The sequence below is a fragment of the Juglans regia genome, chromosome 4, assembly GCF_001411555.2.
Source record: "Juglans regia cultivar Chandler chromosome 4, Walnut 2.0, whole genome shotgun sequence".
Lineage (NCBI taxonomy): Eukaryota > Viridiplantae > Streptophyta > Magnoliopsida > Fagales > Juglandaceae > Juglans > Juglans regia.
The window spans coordinates 14,014,380-14,033,812 of NC_049904.1; the positions used below are offsets into that span (position 1 = coordinate 14,014,380).

At 34.1% G+C, this 19,433-nt stretch overlaps 1 protein-coding gene and 1 long non-coding RNA gene across 2 annotated transcripts; one reads left to right on the top strand and one right to left on the bottom strand.

Moving 5' to 3' along the window:
• Nucleotides 1–3,543: 3,543 nt before the first annotated feature.
• Nucleotides 3,544–5,423, bottom strand: LOC118348334. Its single transcript, XR_004801425.1, has 3 exons — nucleotides 5,354–5,423; nucleotides 3,793–3,871; nucleotides 3,544–3,699 (listed from the first exon to the last, which is right to left on the bottom strand). It is a non-coding gene; the product is annotated as an uncharacterized LOC118348334 (long non-coding RNA).
• Nucleotides 5,424–14,629: 9,206 nt separating this feature from the next.
• LOC108987269 (transcription factor MYB41-like) lies at nucleotides 14,630–16,222 on the top strand. The gene is made up of 3 exons (XM_018960161.2): nucleotides 14,630–14,884; nucleotides 14,963–15,092; nucleotides 15,179–16,222. The coding sequence occupies exons 1-3, from the start codon at nucleotides 14,752–14,754 to the stop codon at nucleotides 16,005–16,007; spliced, it is 1,092 nt and encodes a 363-aa protein (XP_018815706.2). The 5' UTR covers nucleotides 14,630–14,751; the 3' UTR covers nucleotides 16,008–16,222.
• Nucleotides 16,223–19,433: the final 3,211 nt, after the last annotated feature.

Consider the following 19,433-nt stretch of genomic DNA (forward strand, 5'->3'; position numbering starts at 1 on the left):
ATGCTATGATCTACTTCAAGCTCCCTTCCAAGTTATGTTTTGATATAGAAAGTATGATGGTCAAGTATTGGTGGGGGCAAAGAAATGGGGAAAATAAAGTGCATTGGATAAGTTGGAAGAAGATGTGCCAATCAAAATCTGTTGGAGGGATCAGTTTCAAAATTTTGGAGACTTTCAATATGGCTTTGTTGGCAAAGCAAGCTTGGAGGCTTCAGTAAAATAAAGAGAGCTTGTTTTATAAGATGTTATGTGCTAGATATTTCTCTAATGGTAATCTGTTGGAATCTTCTCTTGGTGGTAATCCCTCTTATGCTTGGAGAGGAATCTGGGAGGCCAAGAATTTACTTGTGAAAGGTGGAAGATGGTCTGTGGGGAATGGGAGATCTATTTATACCTTGAGGGATGGTTGGATACTTGGTTTTTGAAATCTAAGGGATGAGTTGTTTTCATGTAGCTCAAATTAAAGGGTGGAGTTCAGTCATTTGGAAGAATAGGTTGCTTCTTCGATTGATACTTCAACCAACTAGTGGAACCTCTCAAAAGTCAGAGCTCTATTCAATCCAAAGATAGCCGAGGCTATTTTAAAGTTGCATCCTAGTGCCTCAGGTGATATGGACAAGTGGATATGGGAGCATGAGAAATCTGGTTTGTTCAGTGTTAGAAGTGCTTATAGGTTTTTTAAAACCTGTACAGCTACTGTGGTTTGTGAGTCTTCAAATGGCGCAAATCTTAAAAGGTTCTAGAATGCTCTCTGGAAATTAAAAATCCCTCAAAAGGTTAAAATGTTTGCTTGGAGGGCGTATAAGGAAAGCCTCCCAACTATGTCTAATCTTCTTAGCAGAAAGATAGATGTGAATGGGCAATGTTGTTTTTGTCAGTACCAAGTGGAGGATTTGGCTCATGCACTGTCTCTATGTCCATCTATACCATGAGGTCTAGTTGAGGATATTTTCTATTCTGCAACAACTACCACATATCAGTTCATTTATGCTTGCTATTATGGAGGTGTTTTCTAAAGGTTCCTATGATGAATTGACAGATTTCATCCTAATGGCCTAGGATTTTTGGTTGAGAAGAAATAAAATGGTTCGTGATCATATTATCTTGCCTCCACAACAAGTCATTGGGCTTGCTCTCTCCAAAAAACTGAAGAATATGTCTAGTGTGCAGCAGCAAGGATCTGTTTCAGTGAAGGTTATGGTTTACAGGTGGTCTCCTCCTCCTGAGAATTTTTATAAACTTAATGTTGATGGTGCATTGTTCTTTGACCTTAATAAGGCAGGTATGGGTGCAGTTTTAAGAGATTCAGTGGGAGATGTCATTATGGCAGTTAGTAGAACAGAAACTAAAATTCTGGAGCCAGAAATAATTGAAGCAATGGCTTTACTAAGGGGACTACAACTTTGCATCAACATTGGCATCCATAACCTTATCCTAGAGAGTGATTGTTTGTTTTTGGCGGAGGAAGTCAACAAAGAAACTGAGTCTCATGCAGCAATAAGAACACTAGTTTCTAATATCAAGAGACTGATGCAATGTTTTGTCCAGTGCAGTTTACAACATAGCAACAGATTGACTAATGTGGTAGCTCATCAACTTGCAAGGCATGCATGGTCCATTAATGATATGCATATTTGGTGGCATAGTGTCCATACTTTCATTGAGAATGTTATTTTCATTGATCAACACTATTGTAACCTGGTTTGAGCTTTTTATGCCTCCATGAAATGAAGTACTTTCCTATCAAACAAATAATAATAATCAATCATCTGAACTTCACCTATCAAGATGCTCAAAACAAAAAACTCAGATAATGGGAAAGTAATGTATTTTAAAACCATTAATTTAATAAAAAGAATTAATGGTTTGTGAGATTATGAGCCTTGGATTCCAAATTTTCTGCAGCTTTGTTAGGTTTTTTAGTTTCTGGCTTTATACAAGATAAATGTTATTTTTTTAATAAAATAGTTTCAAATACAACAGTATTGGCAAGACAATACTATTGAGAATGTTGTTGAAGCACTGCTACAACCACATAATGAAAGGGTAATCTCTTGCACTCTTAAATTTATAATATACCATCATTATATTTTTCTTTTACTTTTTGAAAAAAAAAAAAAATAACAAGGGCAAACACCCTAAAGTAAAAGGCCTTGAAAAAAAGGCCTAACATTTTTTTTTTATAACTATCCAAATAAAGAGGTGATCATAAAGTTTTTACGTTTTGTCTGTTTTTATATCATAACTTTTCAATAGATTAAAAATTGAAAGTTGAATAAAATATTATTAGGATATTTTCTTTTAATATTATTTTTGTTTTAGGATTTGAAAAAGTTGAATTGTTTATTTTATTTTATGTGAAAATTTAAAAAATTTATAATGATTAGATAAGATGAAATAAGAATAGTTATGAAAACAAACAAGACCTAAAGTTAACCCATGGAAAAAAGAAGTTAGGATCCAAAATTTTGAATCAACCTTCATTAGCAAAACAAGAACAAATACCCTAAAGTAAAAGGCCTTGAAAAAAAAGGCCTAATATTTTTATTTTATAAATATGCAAACAAAGAGGTGATCATAAAGTTTTTATTTTTTGGCAATTTTTATATTATAAATTTTCAACAGATGAAGTTAACCCATGGGAAAAAAAAAATGAAAAGATCCTAACCCGATTAAACAAATATTTATAAAGAAATCCCTAACCAAATTGTGGGATATTTATTTTTTCATCATCTTCCATATTTTCCTGATGGGATTCCCAGAAGGCCAAGAAGCTTAAGGCCATTTATGAGAAACTCTCTAGAATTTCCGTCAAAAGAAATCTAGGCCTTTGGCAATCAAAAATCTCAGAACAATTTGCAACCAACGAAAATAACCCACAATCAAGAAACAAAACGAAAATAAACAACCAGATAAAAGGCAACAATTGATAGCCAAAATTAAAGAGACTCGCTCGAAAAGTCAAAATCACCGCCGGCCAAAAGAAGATGCAGAAATATTCATATAAAAAAAAAAAAAGATGCAGAAACAAAACGAAGATGCAGAGATATTTCTAAAAAATCAAGATGTAAAAATAAAACCACAACAAAATCTAGAAAAGCGTACCAATGACCAAGACAAAGAACAACCCTCAAACTAGGGGTGTTCATCCGGATCCGGATGCTAAAATCCGGGCGGTTATCCGCCCGGATTAATCCGGATTTAATCCGGGCGGATAACCGGATTGAATCCGGATATCCGGATTGTAACCGGATATCCGGATTCAATCCGGATCCGGATTATAACCGGATTATAATCCGGGTTATAACCGGATTAAATCCGGCTTTAATTTTTTTAAAAAAAAAAAAGACTTTAAAACTTAAAAAAATGTTTTTATAGCACTTAGTTTCTTTTTTTAAATTCTGATAATAAATTAACAAACAAAATAAATAAAAAAGCAAAATAAATAAAAATGTAAAATAAATAATATTGTTGTTACATCACAATGCAAGACGTAAATTTACAAAAAACAAAAGAAATAATAATACATCACAACTAATTAAACTAAAACATAAATTTACAAAGAACAAAAGAAATAAATTTACAAAGATCAACTAATTAAACAAAGAACCGAATGGAGCACCCCATATCTCTGCAACCGTGGGCAATACTTCACATATTTTGGGTACTCAGCTTTGCATAATTTTGAAAGGTGTTTGCCTGAGATCGATATACACAAATAAACAACATTATCTTACTTTGCTCTCTTATTTTGGGTAGATTTCTAGAGATTTGTTTACTTTGTAGCCTTACCTGTGCTTACACCAAGATTTGCAGCCAGGGATTGGATTATGAGTGCAAACACCAATCCAATGAGCACCACCCAGAGTAGCTGAACAATATACATGACCAAATAGCACAACCATGAATTGATCAATTTTTTTTATAAGCCAAAGTAAATGGATCAATTTTCAAATAAAACAACTAATCCAGAAGAAAAAGTAAAAAAAAAAGTCATGCCTAGCGTGCCATACTGTCAAGTGTAAGATGAGATCAAGCATTGAGCGTGTCTTCATTAGCTACCAGTAGACAAGGAATCTCATGCTAACAGTTAATAATCAAAGTTTTTAAGATGAGATCAGATTTGGTGATACTCTTGTTCTGACAGATTGAACCAGAAATACAAAGGATAACTGAACTAAAACTAATCATTTAATTACTTTTCAGCCAAGACTTGTGTAGAGAATGATTAGATAAAAGTTGAAAAATCCTAGAAGGATAACTGAACTAAAACTAAAACTATAAAACACACACCCAACTGAAAATAATTTGATCTGCTGATTTCCAAGGCCAAATGATACTATTTGAGTGGTAAAACTATACAGAGCCACAACAACTTGTCTCCCCAACATGTATTCACAGATTGCTTGCCACAACAACTTGTCTCCCCAACATGTATTCACCACTATGTATTTACCTCATTTACAGAAACTGAATTTTTTCAAATTAAAAAATTTATATAAATCTAAACTCGTGCATTCTTAACAACGAAATATTCTTATTTAGATTATTATAAATCTTTTGGATTCACTTGATGTAATCATACCTAAAATCATAACTAGGTTCATCAATCCTTACGAGAAAGAACATCTATAAATTTGTGGTTGGAAAGTAGCCTCAATGTACTCTTACGGCCAGTCGATCTGCATCAAACCTTGAAACTAAGCGTACGTCGATCTGTTCATAAGCTAAAGAGAATCATGTATGGTTTTTGTACTCCAATGGTATGCTACTGAGAAACATTTCTATCGTAGTTTTTTAGTACTTCTGCTATTGTTTTTGAGTAAAGAATGTAGAGACATTTTTGTTTTCCATCTTCTTCTCACAAAGAAGTGTTCCTTGTTGAAACTGTAAAACCCAACAATCAAATTTTTTTTACACTCAACCATACAATCAAATTCAGCACTCAACCGGGTTATCCACCCATACAAAAATCCTTTTTTTTTACAATCAACCCATACAAAAACCCATACAAAAATACAATCAAATTCAGCACTCAACCGGGTTATCCACCCATACAAAAATCCATTTTTTTTACAATCAACCCATACAAAAATCCATACAAAAATACAATCAAATTTTTTTTACAGTCAACCCATACAAAAACCCAGTACTGGTACTCAATACAAAACTCAGGGTACTATAATAACACTCACGAAACACAAGGTGCTCATGATATAACCCAATGTACACAACCAATAATCTACAGTAACAATTTGGATAACAATAATTTCCATCAATCTTCTGCTAAAACTTAGAAGAACAAGTGATTAAAACTTACATGTGAAAAACAGAGCAAATGAAAAAAAAATACCTTAAGCACTTCGAAATTTCTGTTTCCGTGTCTCGGTGAGGTCGAAAGACGAGACAACAAACCCTAACTATTCGAGAGAGACTGAGAGAGAAGGCGGATTCGAGACCGAGAGAGACGACGGATTGAAGACGAGGCAGATTCGAGACTGAGAGTGACGACGGAACACGATTAGGTATTCGGATTCGAGAACAAACCCTAGACAATGAGACAGCGCGAGACTGAAGACTCAAAGGGCGGATTTTTTTGTTTTTAAATGACCCGGTTACCGATAACCGGGTCACATGACCGGATCCGTAACCGGATCCGGAGTTTTTTGAACCGCCCGGGTGTAATCCGGGCGGATAACCGCCCGGATCACCCGGATTTCCGGGTTTCGGACCGGATCCGGAAAAAATCCGGTCCGGTTCAACACCCTTACCTCAAACACCACATACAGTAGGAATTCTTTCTTCCTCTTCGGCACCCTAGTCTCAAAGTTCCGCAATCAACGCTCAAAAACCACAACACACGACTCTGCCCTCCATCCCTCCTATCAACATGCCAAAACATCCCCTCGACTGACAACGTCACACCACAAAATAGTAGGACCAGCTGGATGCGTGACGCCCAACAAGCAAGAACCAAAATCGTTACTGAAAAAACGAAGTAAATCATGGAAACGAATGAGGGACACCAAAAACACAGATTAATATTTGGTCCTACAAGGACAAGATAACACTGTGCAAAGAAGAAATGAATAGAACTGGAGATATAAACATAATAGATGGGAGAAGTCGGTCAAGCATTACACACCAATAAGGGGCAAAAATATAATAATACTCAATCAAACAGGACATCCATGGAAGAAAGAAATCAAATAACACATGAACCAGAAGTAAAAGTGTTATAACTTTGGTTGACAGAAATGCACATACAGAAAGTAAAATACAAAAGTAAGACAATCGTAATAAGATCCCACGACCAGTGGCATTGATAGAAGAAAAAGTGTTAAACATAAATCATTATTTATTCATATTCATCTCATATAGCTTCTTTTAATATATAAAAGAGATATATATATATATTTCTTTAATAATATCAAATAAATTAGCAATTTGATCTATCAATCAAATTAATTCATCGTCATTTCATCAAATCTGATTTGACATTAAAATGGACAAAATATTATAAAAATAATAATTTAAAACATCATTTCTCAATAACTACAATATCCGCAGATAGTCCTTCATTTTTGCTAACTGAATACAAAAGCGATGGCGTCTAAATTATTGCTCGGAGTTCCAGATTCAAATCTTGTTTGACAATTAATGCATTGCTAATCATCCATTAATTTTCCTAAGACTAGTAAAATTCAACAGCTAGCCTACACAGATCAATGATCAAGGATTACTTCTCTCATAACTGAAAATGACGTTGTATCCGTGAGAGTTTCAATTGTCAATAAAATCAAATTTCGGCTTTTTCAAATGTGGGTGAGAAAAGAGACGAAGAACCTGCCAATGGCGCTGCCATTCCAAAACGACAATCGACATGACATATGATTACACCGAAAGGACGAATACTGGTAAGATAATAATGCTATTTATCATTTTTCATCATTTATTTTACGTTAAAATTAAAAATTATTTTTTATATTTTACTTATAAAATTATTATTTAATAATAAATTATGAAATAATAAAAAAATAAAAAAATTAATGATTTTCTCCTAATTAAAATTGTGTTGTTTTATGACTTTTGTCTTTTTAGGAATGAGCGACGGTCTCCTAAATGTTTTGTACCATTCTCGCCTCTATTCATCTTATTTTGTTTTATTTTATTATTTTTATAAATATTATTAAAAAATAAATATTTTTCAATTAATATTACAATTTTTTCAATTTTAAAAAAATAAAAAATAATTTAATTTTTTCAAATTTCAAAATAAAATTTATATTAAAAAATTATATTCTAACAATAATTTAACTTTATAATATTTTTTATTCAACTTTTTCTCTTTCTTTTTCCAAAATCTAAAAAATATTTAACTCAAACTATTTCACCACTATTCACAAACCATCTTACTACTATTCACAAAATTCTTGTTTCATCTTATTTTCCAAGCATTCCATTTTCATCGTCTTTTATATAATTATATTCAAAAATAAAAATAGTGAAATTAATAATATTTTTATAAATTATATCTTTTAAAAAAAATCTTCATTTAAAATATAGATAAAATGTTGTAAAAGAGATTTTGTATCTAAAAAGATATAAAAATGGATAGATAATATAAAATAGAGTAATGCTAGAGAGAAGCCACTATAGCAATGCACACTTTGTACTCACTGCGTGGCTGCTTCTAGTTGATTGTTCCCAACACTCACTTAGGGAGATGTGTGGTCTAGATAATGCAACATCATGTGTGCAAAATGGATGCTCTTAATAGTGGCTTCTATCTATATTTATTCTATAAAATATATTTTAACATACTTATTATTGTCTATGTGAATTAATGTCCTTATGGTATGAAATGGACAACAGATTAACATTATAGAAGGATGACTTTCCTAACCTTTTTTGGATAATAAGATTGTGTTTGGATGTTGAGACAATAATCTTAAATAATTTGAGTTGATTTGTGAATAGTTGTGTTTTATGAGTCATATTGAGATATGTTTGAATGTAAATAGGCCATTGATATATGTGTTTTTTTTTTTTTAAAGAGCCGAGGTCACATGTACAATCGTGACTCATTCCCATATTTATTAAAAAACAAACTTCACTTATGGCGGAGGAATACCATAAACAATTCATCTAAGAACAAACATCCCAAAAAAAAAATCATAACCAATCCCAACTCACTCACCAACAACCAGACCAAAAAAATCATCTACGTCTAATAAAAGGAATCCCAAATCTATCCATATGAATAAAACCCCTGATAGGACCTTCTATGGACGTAACACCTTCAAACTGCAAATTAATCCCTTGTGACCCTTGTTTAGCTAAGAAATCTACTACCAACAATAGCTAAAATTTCCTCCCAAAAATCCCAAAGAAACCAATACTTAAAACCCCCGAAGCCAACCATCCAACTATTACCATGGAGTCAGACTCTACCAAAATATCTCTCAAACCCAAATGCTTACAAAGCTGAAGCCCATCAAGCAGCGCTCTACATTCAACGATGGTATTAGTAGCATGCCCATATGAATGAGCAAAACCCACTACTACTTCACCTCGAAAATTTCGAATCACCCCACCTCCACCTGATTCTCCCGGATTACCACAAGATCCACCATCAATATTCAATTTAACTCTACCTCTCACCGGCAGACGCCGAGTAATCATTTTTAGCTTCTTAGAAGCAACTGGAATAATTGGGCAGGATAAATTTTCCAAGATCGAACTCTCATGAGGACTGGTGGACCGGAACTCCTTCATCTTCCCTGACAGATCTCTAATTAAAATTTTAATAGACCGAATAATACCATCGAGATTAAAAACCATACCTTCCATTCTTGCCGCACATCGTGCTCTCCATAACGCCCATGAAATAACAATCGGAAGCACCCCCCGAAGCCATCCCATCTGCGTGGACATGGAAGCATGTTGCCATCAAAAACTCATCATTCCCTCCCAATTTCGAATTCTAGGAACTCTCATTCAGCAAGCCTCCGCAAAAACATTTCAGATTTTTTGAGCTCCTACACCCCCACATAAAATATGATTCAAAGACTCCAATTGAGGTTTAATACAGCACTCACATTTAGATGCAATTGGAATGCCTAACTGTTGAATAATGCTATCAATCGGAATTTCCTTCCTCTTAGCTTGCCACACAAAGAAAGACCACTTTTTTGGCAACCAATTCCTCCACAACCATTTTTTCCAGGGACATATATCTCCATGCCGTCGAACCAAATTTCAAGCAGACTTTGTATTGAACTCTCCATTAATCGATGGCTTCCAAACGCATTTGTCCAAACCTTGGCGTAACGTAATGCCTGCATCGCAAACCATTTGCACTACATGTTCCAGAATTAATTCACGCAGCACTTGCACATTCGGTCCCGTTCGCGTGAAGACTTCCGCCACCTACAAATTCAAATCACCAACAACGGTAAGGTAAGTAATTAACGGTCTGTCTCCTACCCAATTGTCCATCCAGAAATTCACATGGCCCTCCCGAATGATCCACCGTGAGTTATTTAACACTTGAGGCGTGAGCTCCATGATTCCTTCCCAAAAACGAGACTCTTTGTTAAGGTGCATAACTGAGTATATATGAGAGTTTCCAACATACTTCATGTTGAAAAATTGCAACCACATTGACTTCTCATTGATTAACTTCCATGCAAATTTCATAAGCAAAGAAACTTGAACATCACGCAAATCCCGAAACCCAACCCCCCCTCATCCACCGGCATACAAATTTTACTCCAAGAAATCCATTTCCTCTTTTTATGTTCCTATGATGAATCCCATAAAAAAATTGAGAAAATCCTCTTAATCCTCAAGATTACACCTTTTGGCAACTTTAAAACTGAGAGCATGTGTATAGGCATACTATTTAAAACATGTTTGATAAGAACAATTTTACCTCCAAATAATAGAATCTTGCTCTTCCACCCCACTAACTTCTTTTGAATTTTTATCAGCAGTAGATCAAAAGTCTGAATAGTCATTCTCCCCACAATTAATGGAACACCCAAATACATACATAACCAATTACCTATCTTGAAGCCCGATATACTCAACAGCTCATTTTTCCGGCCAGCTGCAATAGAAGATGAAAAATACATTGACGACTTACTTGAATTAATTGATTGGCCAAACATCTCTTCATACCGTCGCAACACTCCCATAAGATTCCGAATAGAGGCCTTATTTCCATTAGCAAAAATCAGGATGTCATTCGGGTATAAAAGATGAGAAATCAGAGTTCCTCCCTAGAGAGAATGTCCTACGTCAAAATAAATAAATAAGGAGATAATGGATCTCCTTGACGTAGTCCTCGAGACGGCTTAAAAAATCTTTTGGCACAACCATTCAGCATCACCAAATAATAAGGGGAGGAAATAGCATTACATACAATATTACCCCTATCATAATCTCTAAAAGAAACTTCCAATTAACCCTATCATACGCTTTGGCCATATCAATTTTTACCAAAACATTGCCCCCTTACCTTCCTGTTCATACCTCGGACCAATTCCTGAGCCAATGATATATTTTCAAAAATGCTTCTCCCTGGAATGAATGCAGCCTGCTCAGGAGAGATAATTCTATCTAGTATCGGCGCAAGTCGAAAGACCATGATCTTTGTCATGATTTTATAAACAACCGAGCACAAACTTATTGGACGAAACTGACCAAATCCCATAGGCTCATCAACCTTCGGAATGAGGACTAAATTTGTAGCCCCAAAGAACTTCTTGAACTTCCTCCCATAGGCTCATCGACAAGTCCTGAACGACCAAATCCCATAGGCTCATCGACAAGTTCTAAAATTTGTAGAACTTCCTGAACTTCCTCCTCACAATCCTCCTCTATAATCTCAAACCAATTTGTCTGTGGATTTTCTGGCATCCCCTGTACTCTAACAGGATCCTCTACTACCTCTCCACTCAAAATACCAGCAGGAGTCTTAATTTCCCCTTCCTCTAAAAGTAACGTTTTTGACGAATCCTCACTCTTCAATTCCTCAAATACATTCCCATATGTCGATACATACCAAACACCCGAAACCCCTCCCTTGTTCCCCTCCTTTCACGCCTGTATGGATTCAAGGATGACTTCATGTCTAGATTTTGAAGTTTCCCCTACCACCTTTTTCGATACATTCCTGTGTCCCACTACCTTCCACATATTTGTTGCAACCTTCTTCTTTCCGTCCCCCTTCACTAACCCGTTAGACGTTATTTTCTTCCTTTCCGCATGAAATGCACCCTTGGAACAACGACTTTCAACATGTCCTTGTCGTCTACATAAAACACAATACACTAGACTGGATTAAAAAATGACCTCCTGGAAATGACTTGTCACAAGACCCAGGGTCCCAACCAAAAAGATTTACGCAGAGGCTGTGAGACATCGACTTCGACACAAATTCTTGTAGCCTCTGGCCGAGTTACACATGACGTAGTGTTATCCCTCTTAAGAAATCTTCCTATACCATTCCCCATACTCCGTAACATCGATTCCTGAAAATAATTAGGGGGCAAACCCGGTAAAGTAATCCAAACAGGAACCCATGGGAATCCTCGTCTTCAACAAAATCTGTAGTCCAATGAAAAAACCAAAACGGCCTTCCTTGTATCTTGGAATTCCCTCTCGCCATCACACTTATAAAATCTTCCTCTTGTGACATCCGGACCAACATATTTTGTGGGTTCCGCAATTGCCCAATTACCATCATCGATTTCAAACCCCATCGATTCTTGATAAATGCCCGAATATTATCTAGAGAAGGTCGTCGACAAAGGAATTTCAACACCACAGAGAACCAAAATGGCTTTGCAGATTGCTGGATCTCCGCTTTCGAAAACATGAAAAACATAGTTCCATCTTGAAACCGTGGCTCCCGGAGGGGTAGAGACACCTCAGGCAGAAACTGAGGCTTCGTAGCCACCATATCCACAAATGAAACACCCCCGCCATGCGCACGCTCAGTGCACTGTTGCACTCTAGACGTCTTCCCCTGGACAACAATTCCTATAGCCTCCAACCCTGCCTTAGGAGGCAGGTTGGCGGCACTAGCCATAGGGACCTTAATCGCCTCCAAAATAGAGAGAAAAAGAAAACCTACGCCACGTCACCTCTCTAAATGATTGGTTTGAAATGAGTTAAGATGGCTATAACAACCAAACATAGTCTAATTTTGTGCATGATATCCTAATCTAGAGGAGATTATGACTTAATTTGAGCTGAAATTCTCATGTCATTCATCCAAGACAATGAGTATTTCATTTAATTTGCGGTGTATTAATAATGTGGCTATAAAAGACGTGAAAGTTAGGTTAATTAATTCATCCAATCAAGTCGAGCTTTATTCTAGTGTGGCTTTGAAATGTACCTATCAAAGACGTCAAAGTAATGCATTTATCAAATTTATGGATAAGGTTAATTAGTTCATCCAATCAAATTTATGCATTTATCAAATAATATTCTAACAATATATTAATTTTATAATTTTTTTATTCAATTTTTTTCGCTGATTTCTCAAAACTCAATAAAATATCTTAACTTAAACTATTTCACTACTACTCACAAATTATTTTAATATTATTCACAAGCTATTTCAATATTATATATTGATTTCTCATTTTATCCCATTCTCCAAACAAGATTTCATCTCATTCTCAGACCTTACATACATCTTCACTATTTCTACAAACACTAAGGGGATGTTTGGAAGTAGTTTTCTTATCATTTTATCTTATTTCATTCTCAAACATTACTCAAATACAAATACTTTCAAAATAATTATTACAACTTTTTGAAACTAATCATTAAACTTTTTAAAACTTTCAAGCAAAAAATAAAAAGCAATTCAATTTTTTTAAATCTCAAAACAAAAATTATATTCTAACAATATTTTAATTTTATAATATTTTTATTCAACTTTTTCTCTATTCTTCTCAAAAATCTATAAAATATTACTCAAACTATCTCACTACTATTCACAAATTATTTTACTACTATTTACAAAATTTTCATCTCATCTCACACTTCAAGCATCCCCTAAGACCCCCCATTTGGTTTCATATATGGTTTTAACTCATCTCATCTCATCTCAATATCTAAAAATATTCAACACAAATACTTTTCAATTTCAAATTTTTAAATTTTTAAATTTTTAAATTTTTAACTTTTCTATCTAATCATTACTCCAAACTTTCAAACAAACATAAAAAAAAAATCAAATTTTCAAATCTTAAAATAAAAATAATATTTTTATTCAATTTTTTTTTTCCTCTCATATTGTAAAATCTCATAAAACATTCTAATTTAAATTATTTACTATTATGCATAAATTATCTCATTATTATTCATAAATTTTCCATATAATCTTATATCTAACCAAACAACGCCTAACTCTTATATTTGAATATATATTATATCGTCAGGTGCATTAAATTCTCATAAACTCCGTCCCCTTGGCCTTTGGTATTTATTAGATGTTTTCACATTTATCTTTTCAATTTAATAATTAAATAAAATGATAAATTATATAATGATGTGTGATGTAGGAAATGATAAAGAAAAATTTTTCTAAAGAAAAAAAATGTAGGAGGCAACTGGCAGGCTAAGCTAGCTGAAGCTGATAGAGTGGAACTAATCACGAGCCGGAGCTGCCCTCGTGCATGGAGGAAGGAATATATCTATACGTAAGTGAAATCGCTGTAACAACGTCGACTTCACTTGGGAAGGCGTCGCTTCGATGTGGTACGTGGCATTGTGACCTCGTCGATGACAGCTAATATGAAGAATCCAGAAAGCTAGTGCAATTTAATGAGAGAAGAGAAAGAGATGTGCACGGGAACACGTCTACATGACTGAGATAAGAGCAACGATAATTAATAAATATAGATAAAAGTTATTATTAAAAATATTTATTTTATATATATAATGTGATATTATTTAGATTATATATTTTTTTAAATAAATATTTAAAATAATTAATTAGAAGTAGTCATGCAGTGAGTGTAAAATATGTACTGTTATAGTAACTTCTCCATAACATTATTCAACGATAATACAGAATATATTTCACAATATATATTTTTAAATGAAAATATTTTTATAAAATAATATTATTTTTATAAAATATTTTACAAAAATACTTTTTATTTTAAAATATAACTGTTTAATATTTTATAAAAAATGATGTATGTTTATTATTTTTCTTAAGATAAATCACGACGGTACCAAATCCTTTTGACCCTTACCCTTTTTTCTCCCAACAAATACGAAAAGTATCGTTACTACCAAAGAAAATACAAGAATATTAGTCTATAATTAGTATGCTGAATAAAAAATAAAATAATTTCTATTATACACTATAAATTATTTCACTTTTAAAAGCTTGTATTGTAGAGCTGAGGCGAAAGAGCTAGCTAGGATTGTGACAAGGATGATCACTTAAACATGCATGAGTTTGAATGTTTTTTTTAACTCTTTACCGCGCACATCTCTCTAGTGGTTAATCTTTACTCTTCCTCTTCGATCCCTTACTATTATTTATACAAGCTAGGCCATATCAAAACATGATATATAGTACGTACATCTCTCTGTCTAGATCAGATCTGATCCCTCTCTTTGTGTCTTTCTCGTTTCAAACAAACTTACTACATATATAGGACCTAGAACAAACAACACGTACTAGCAAAGCTAGCTCGATCGTTGCAGAGCATGGGAAGAGCTCCGTGTAGTGAGAAAAATAGCCTTAAAAAAGGACCATGGACCCCGGAGGAGGATCAGAAACTCTTGGACTATATTCAGAAACATGGGTATGGCAATTGGAGAACGCTACCAAAGAATGCTGGTATTTTCAGATATTCTTCAACTCATGATCTCTTTCTTCTCTTCTTCTTTCATTTTTGACCATTTTTCAATTGCCTAGGACTTGAAAGGTGCGGAAAGAGCTGCCGACTTCGATGGACTAACTACTTGAGACCCGATATTAAGAGAGGCAGATTTTCTTTCGAAGAAGAAGAGACAATTATTCAGCTACATGGTATATTGGGCAACAAGTAAGCCTTTCTTTCTACCATATATTCATTCCTCAAAGTAGTCTTTGCTTATTTTTTGAACCGTATATGACGTTTGGTCGTCATAGGTGGTCTGCCATTGCAGCTCGCTTGCCTGGAAGGACAGACAACGAGATAAAAAATTACTGGAACACACACATTAGAAAGAGGCTCCTACGAATGGGAATCGATCCGATTACTCACAGTCCACGCCTCAATCTTCTTGAGCTCTCCTCAATTCTAAGTTCATCTCTCTGCAGTTCATCTCAGATTCACATCATGTCATCAAGGTTTCTTGATGTTCAATCTTTAGTGAATCATGATCCAGACCTTTTAAGGCTAGCCAAATCTCTAATGTCATCCAGCCCTGAAACCCCAAACTTAGTTCTTCAAAATCTCCATGAAAACCAGCTTTGCAGTTCCCAAAAACAAAACCAAATTGCACAAATTGTCCAACGGAATCATGAACTTCAAGAACCTGTTCAAGAAATTCCACCATGCAACAAATTTTCATTCCAAAGTGATCAAGCACAAGTCGGTTTGGAGCCCAAAGTAGATTTGTTCACATCAAGTTTCACCGATTTCAGCTCTTCCAACTCCCAACCAACCGAGTGGCAAAGCAACGGGATGCCTGCAGATTTTACTGAAGATTACGTTCCTCTACCAAGTTATTATCATGGGTCTGACCATCATCAAACTATGATGGATCCTTCTTCTGAATCATCAACTTTCCACTCCAACAACAGCAACCAGAATTTCAGCTTCACACCTTCATCGAGCCCAACACCATTGAATTCGAATTCAACATATATCATCAATAGCAGCACTGAAGATGAAAGCTGCAGGGAGATCAGCCATTGCACCAACATGTTGAAATTCGAAATCCCAGATATCTTGGATATGTTAATCAATTCATGATGTAATGCCCACTGATGAGGAAGCTAGCTAGCTAAGGTTGTTACAACTTTCTGGAATTTGGGTTTTGTGGAGTTGATGATCATACTTTGCTCATATAATTAATTTGCCAGCATAATATTGTTAATTATTAATCTTACCGTACCAGGAAGAGAGATGATCTCTAGTCTTTGTTGTTTAGTACTCGATCTGGAGTTTCCCTTTTAGATATGTCAACGTACTCCTTTCCCTGATCGTTTCCTTAATCATATTACGATCAATATTACCAGACAAATTCGACTGTCAATTAAATATTGAACGATTTGATTACGCAGTTCAGATTAAATAAGATGAGATATTTTGAATAGAAATGAAATTTTTGAGTTAAGATGAGATAAAATAATTTGTGAAAAAAAAAATATGTGTTTGAATAGTGAAATGAGATGAGATAGTTTTTAATTTTTAGGATTTGAAAAAGGTAGGGGTCTCATTGTTGATTACAGAGCCGAAAAGTGCACTGTTTATGTAATGTTCACACATTGTTCACTTTCAGTTTTAATTGTTTATGCACTATTCACGTATTGTTCATTTACTGTTCATGTCAGTTTTGTACTGCTCACACAATGTATTCACTATTCATTACTATTTATTTAAGTGGATATTTTTAAAATTTAGATATAAAATATAGTGCGTTTGGATAGGAAAAACTAGTGTACAGTACAAATAAGATGAAAACATCTTATCTGTATTGGCTAATTAACCAAATCGGGCCTCAGTTGAAAGAGAAAGACTTTTAACTATAAAAAGAAATTTGATAAAAAGAAATTTATAAATTGACATTATTTTGTTGTGATATGTAAAAATATAAAATTGATTGAACGTGTAACATAAAATTACTTATAAATTTATGTGATTTATAAAATCTTTTTTTGAATTAATCAAAAGGATATATATATACTAGGAAACAGTCCCGAGTACGTTAGTCCCGGGATGCACTTGACATATTGGTTTAAATAAAAAAAAGTAAAAAAAGCAATAGCTTATTTGTCTGGAAAAAGAAAATGCAAGGTTAAAGAAAGATTAAAAATAAAGATTAAAAAAAATCTAAATTTTAGCAAAGTATGAGCATTGGTCTGCATCTATATTGGATTATCTATTTACTCTCTATATAATAATAATTTTTTATTTAAAAAAATAAAACAAAAAAAATGAAAATGAGTACACTGTCAGAACAAAAAAGACATGAAAAAGATATGTCAATTCATGTATGCCGTGAGGCTATTAAGGGTCTTTTGATAAAACATGAATACGTAAAATGTTTAAGGGTCTTAAGGATCTTTTGGTAAAACATGATTATTCATTAAATTTTACATGGGAACTATACGTTAAATGAACAAGAATTTTAAGAGTCTTTTGATAAAACAAAACTTAACGGACTAATAGAAAAATAAGAAAAGTTAACAAAAAAAATTATTATTCACAATTAAATTAGATAATCAATTCTTATAATAGAATAAATATATATAAAATAACATATTATATGAACGAACTTATTATGTCTTAGCTTTCATCGAGTCTCATGGACATTGAGAGAAAGACTACCATGGTTTCAATTATCCCAGACAGTGAATAGATAATATTCCGGCGATATGGCCGTAGAGAACAGCCGGCCGGAGCTGGTGGGGGTGACACCATTGCATGCCACCTGTAAGGCTGTCTCTTCACGTACTAACTGGCCGCTTAAATGTTAACGGGTGACTGACTAAAAAGGGTACTGGAGGATACGTGTCGAGGTATGATCGATCGAGCGATGACTCCAAAACAATGGGGACCGCAAAGAAAAGTTACTTGCTTTATTGAAAGAAAAACCATGACTTGGTTCTTGTGCATGTTTTATTGTGTTATTTATTTATTTTTTTCTTAACATCCTTCCCATTAATTGCTTGAGCGTCAAATCAGAGACTCAGGACCCCATATATTAAATTAAATTAAGTGCCTCAAAGTCAGAGCCATAAAACAAGATAAACAAATGATTGGCTCAGCTCTTGGTACACGCGGCGGACTCATCATTAAATAGATGGGTCCCATTAAGAGTTTGGGTAATCGGGTTAATTGGTTGACCCGGTGGCAAGACAGGGCTTTCCTGTCACCAGAATCAGTGCAGTAAAAAATGGATGTCTCGTGTCAGTTACCTGGATATTTATGTATTGCAATGAGGAGATGCTTGCATGGGTATGTATTATATTATACATTTCTTTTATTGTTATAAGAAAATATATTATAGATGCAATTTAATCTTATATTCCTTTAATTTATAATAAACATTTTTGGTCGAGCGAACTTAATAATTGATCATTGTTAATGTTAAAAATCGTATAGGGCAGAAGAGAGGAAAAAGTTATTTTAGACCCATATATATGATTCAAGTTTCTATACGATGATTTTCACGTTAATCCATGAAAGTAAATATTAAATAAGTAAATAAAAGTAAATAAAGAGAGACACAGAGATTTACGTAGTTCGACGTAATGCTTACGTTTGCGGGTTGTTTGGGTGCTGAATCCACTATCATGGACTATTGTACAAGCTTTCATAACTTCACATATCTCACAATACAATGGAGAAATTTAAGATTTCAGAAATTCTAAAAAGATGCCTACTTTAAGAGAAGAGTATTTGGAATCATTGTGCATGGTGGAGTTTGTATATATGGAACCTCCCAAATTTGTAGAAATTTCTTCCTTTTTATAGAGATCTATTTTCTTCCTTGAGTGATTGAGTCCAAATTACCTTAAGAATCTTTTTTTTTTTTTTTTCTAAGAATTCTGAATCAACTTGCCTTATCTCTGGGCTAGATTCTTGACATTATCTCCTCCCTTACTATAAGCAATGGATTGGACCATTCGACTTTATCCCCAACAATCATATTAAAATGTTTCATTAAAATAATAAATCAAACTGTATTTTTTTTTTATTTATGTATTTGCAGTCTTAGAATATGCAAGCCTCACTTACTCCTTTTAAAAAAGTAGATAAATCTAGGACCTACATAAATAAATAAATTTTTTAATGATAGACCTCACTATTTTCAAAAAAAGTGTGCATGACGCTTGCATACCCTATGACTGCATCTAACATTACTCTTTTTATTAAATAAAAGATTGATTGAAGGAACTTAAAGAAAGGATATGAAAACGCTCAACATTCTCTCAATATGCACCTTTGCCTTTTTTCATACTCACAAAAAGAGAGTTTGCTCGACTGTCGCTCGACCAAACTCAACCAATGAATTCGATTGAGGTGTGCTCGACAATGGGCTCGAGTGAAGAACAAACAGATTGTTGCTCAAAGCTCACGTGATGTTGGGCTCGAGTGAAGTACTAACCCTAGTGTTCGCTCGACCAGTGCTCGACAGACTGCTCGAGCCAATGTTCTATTGGCTGTTTGCTC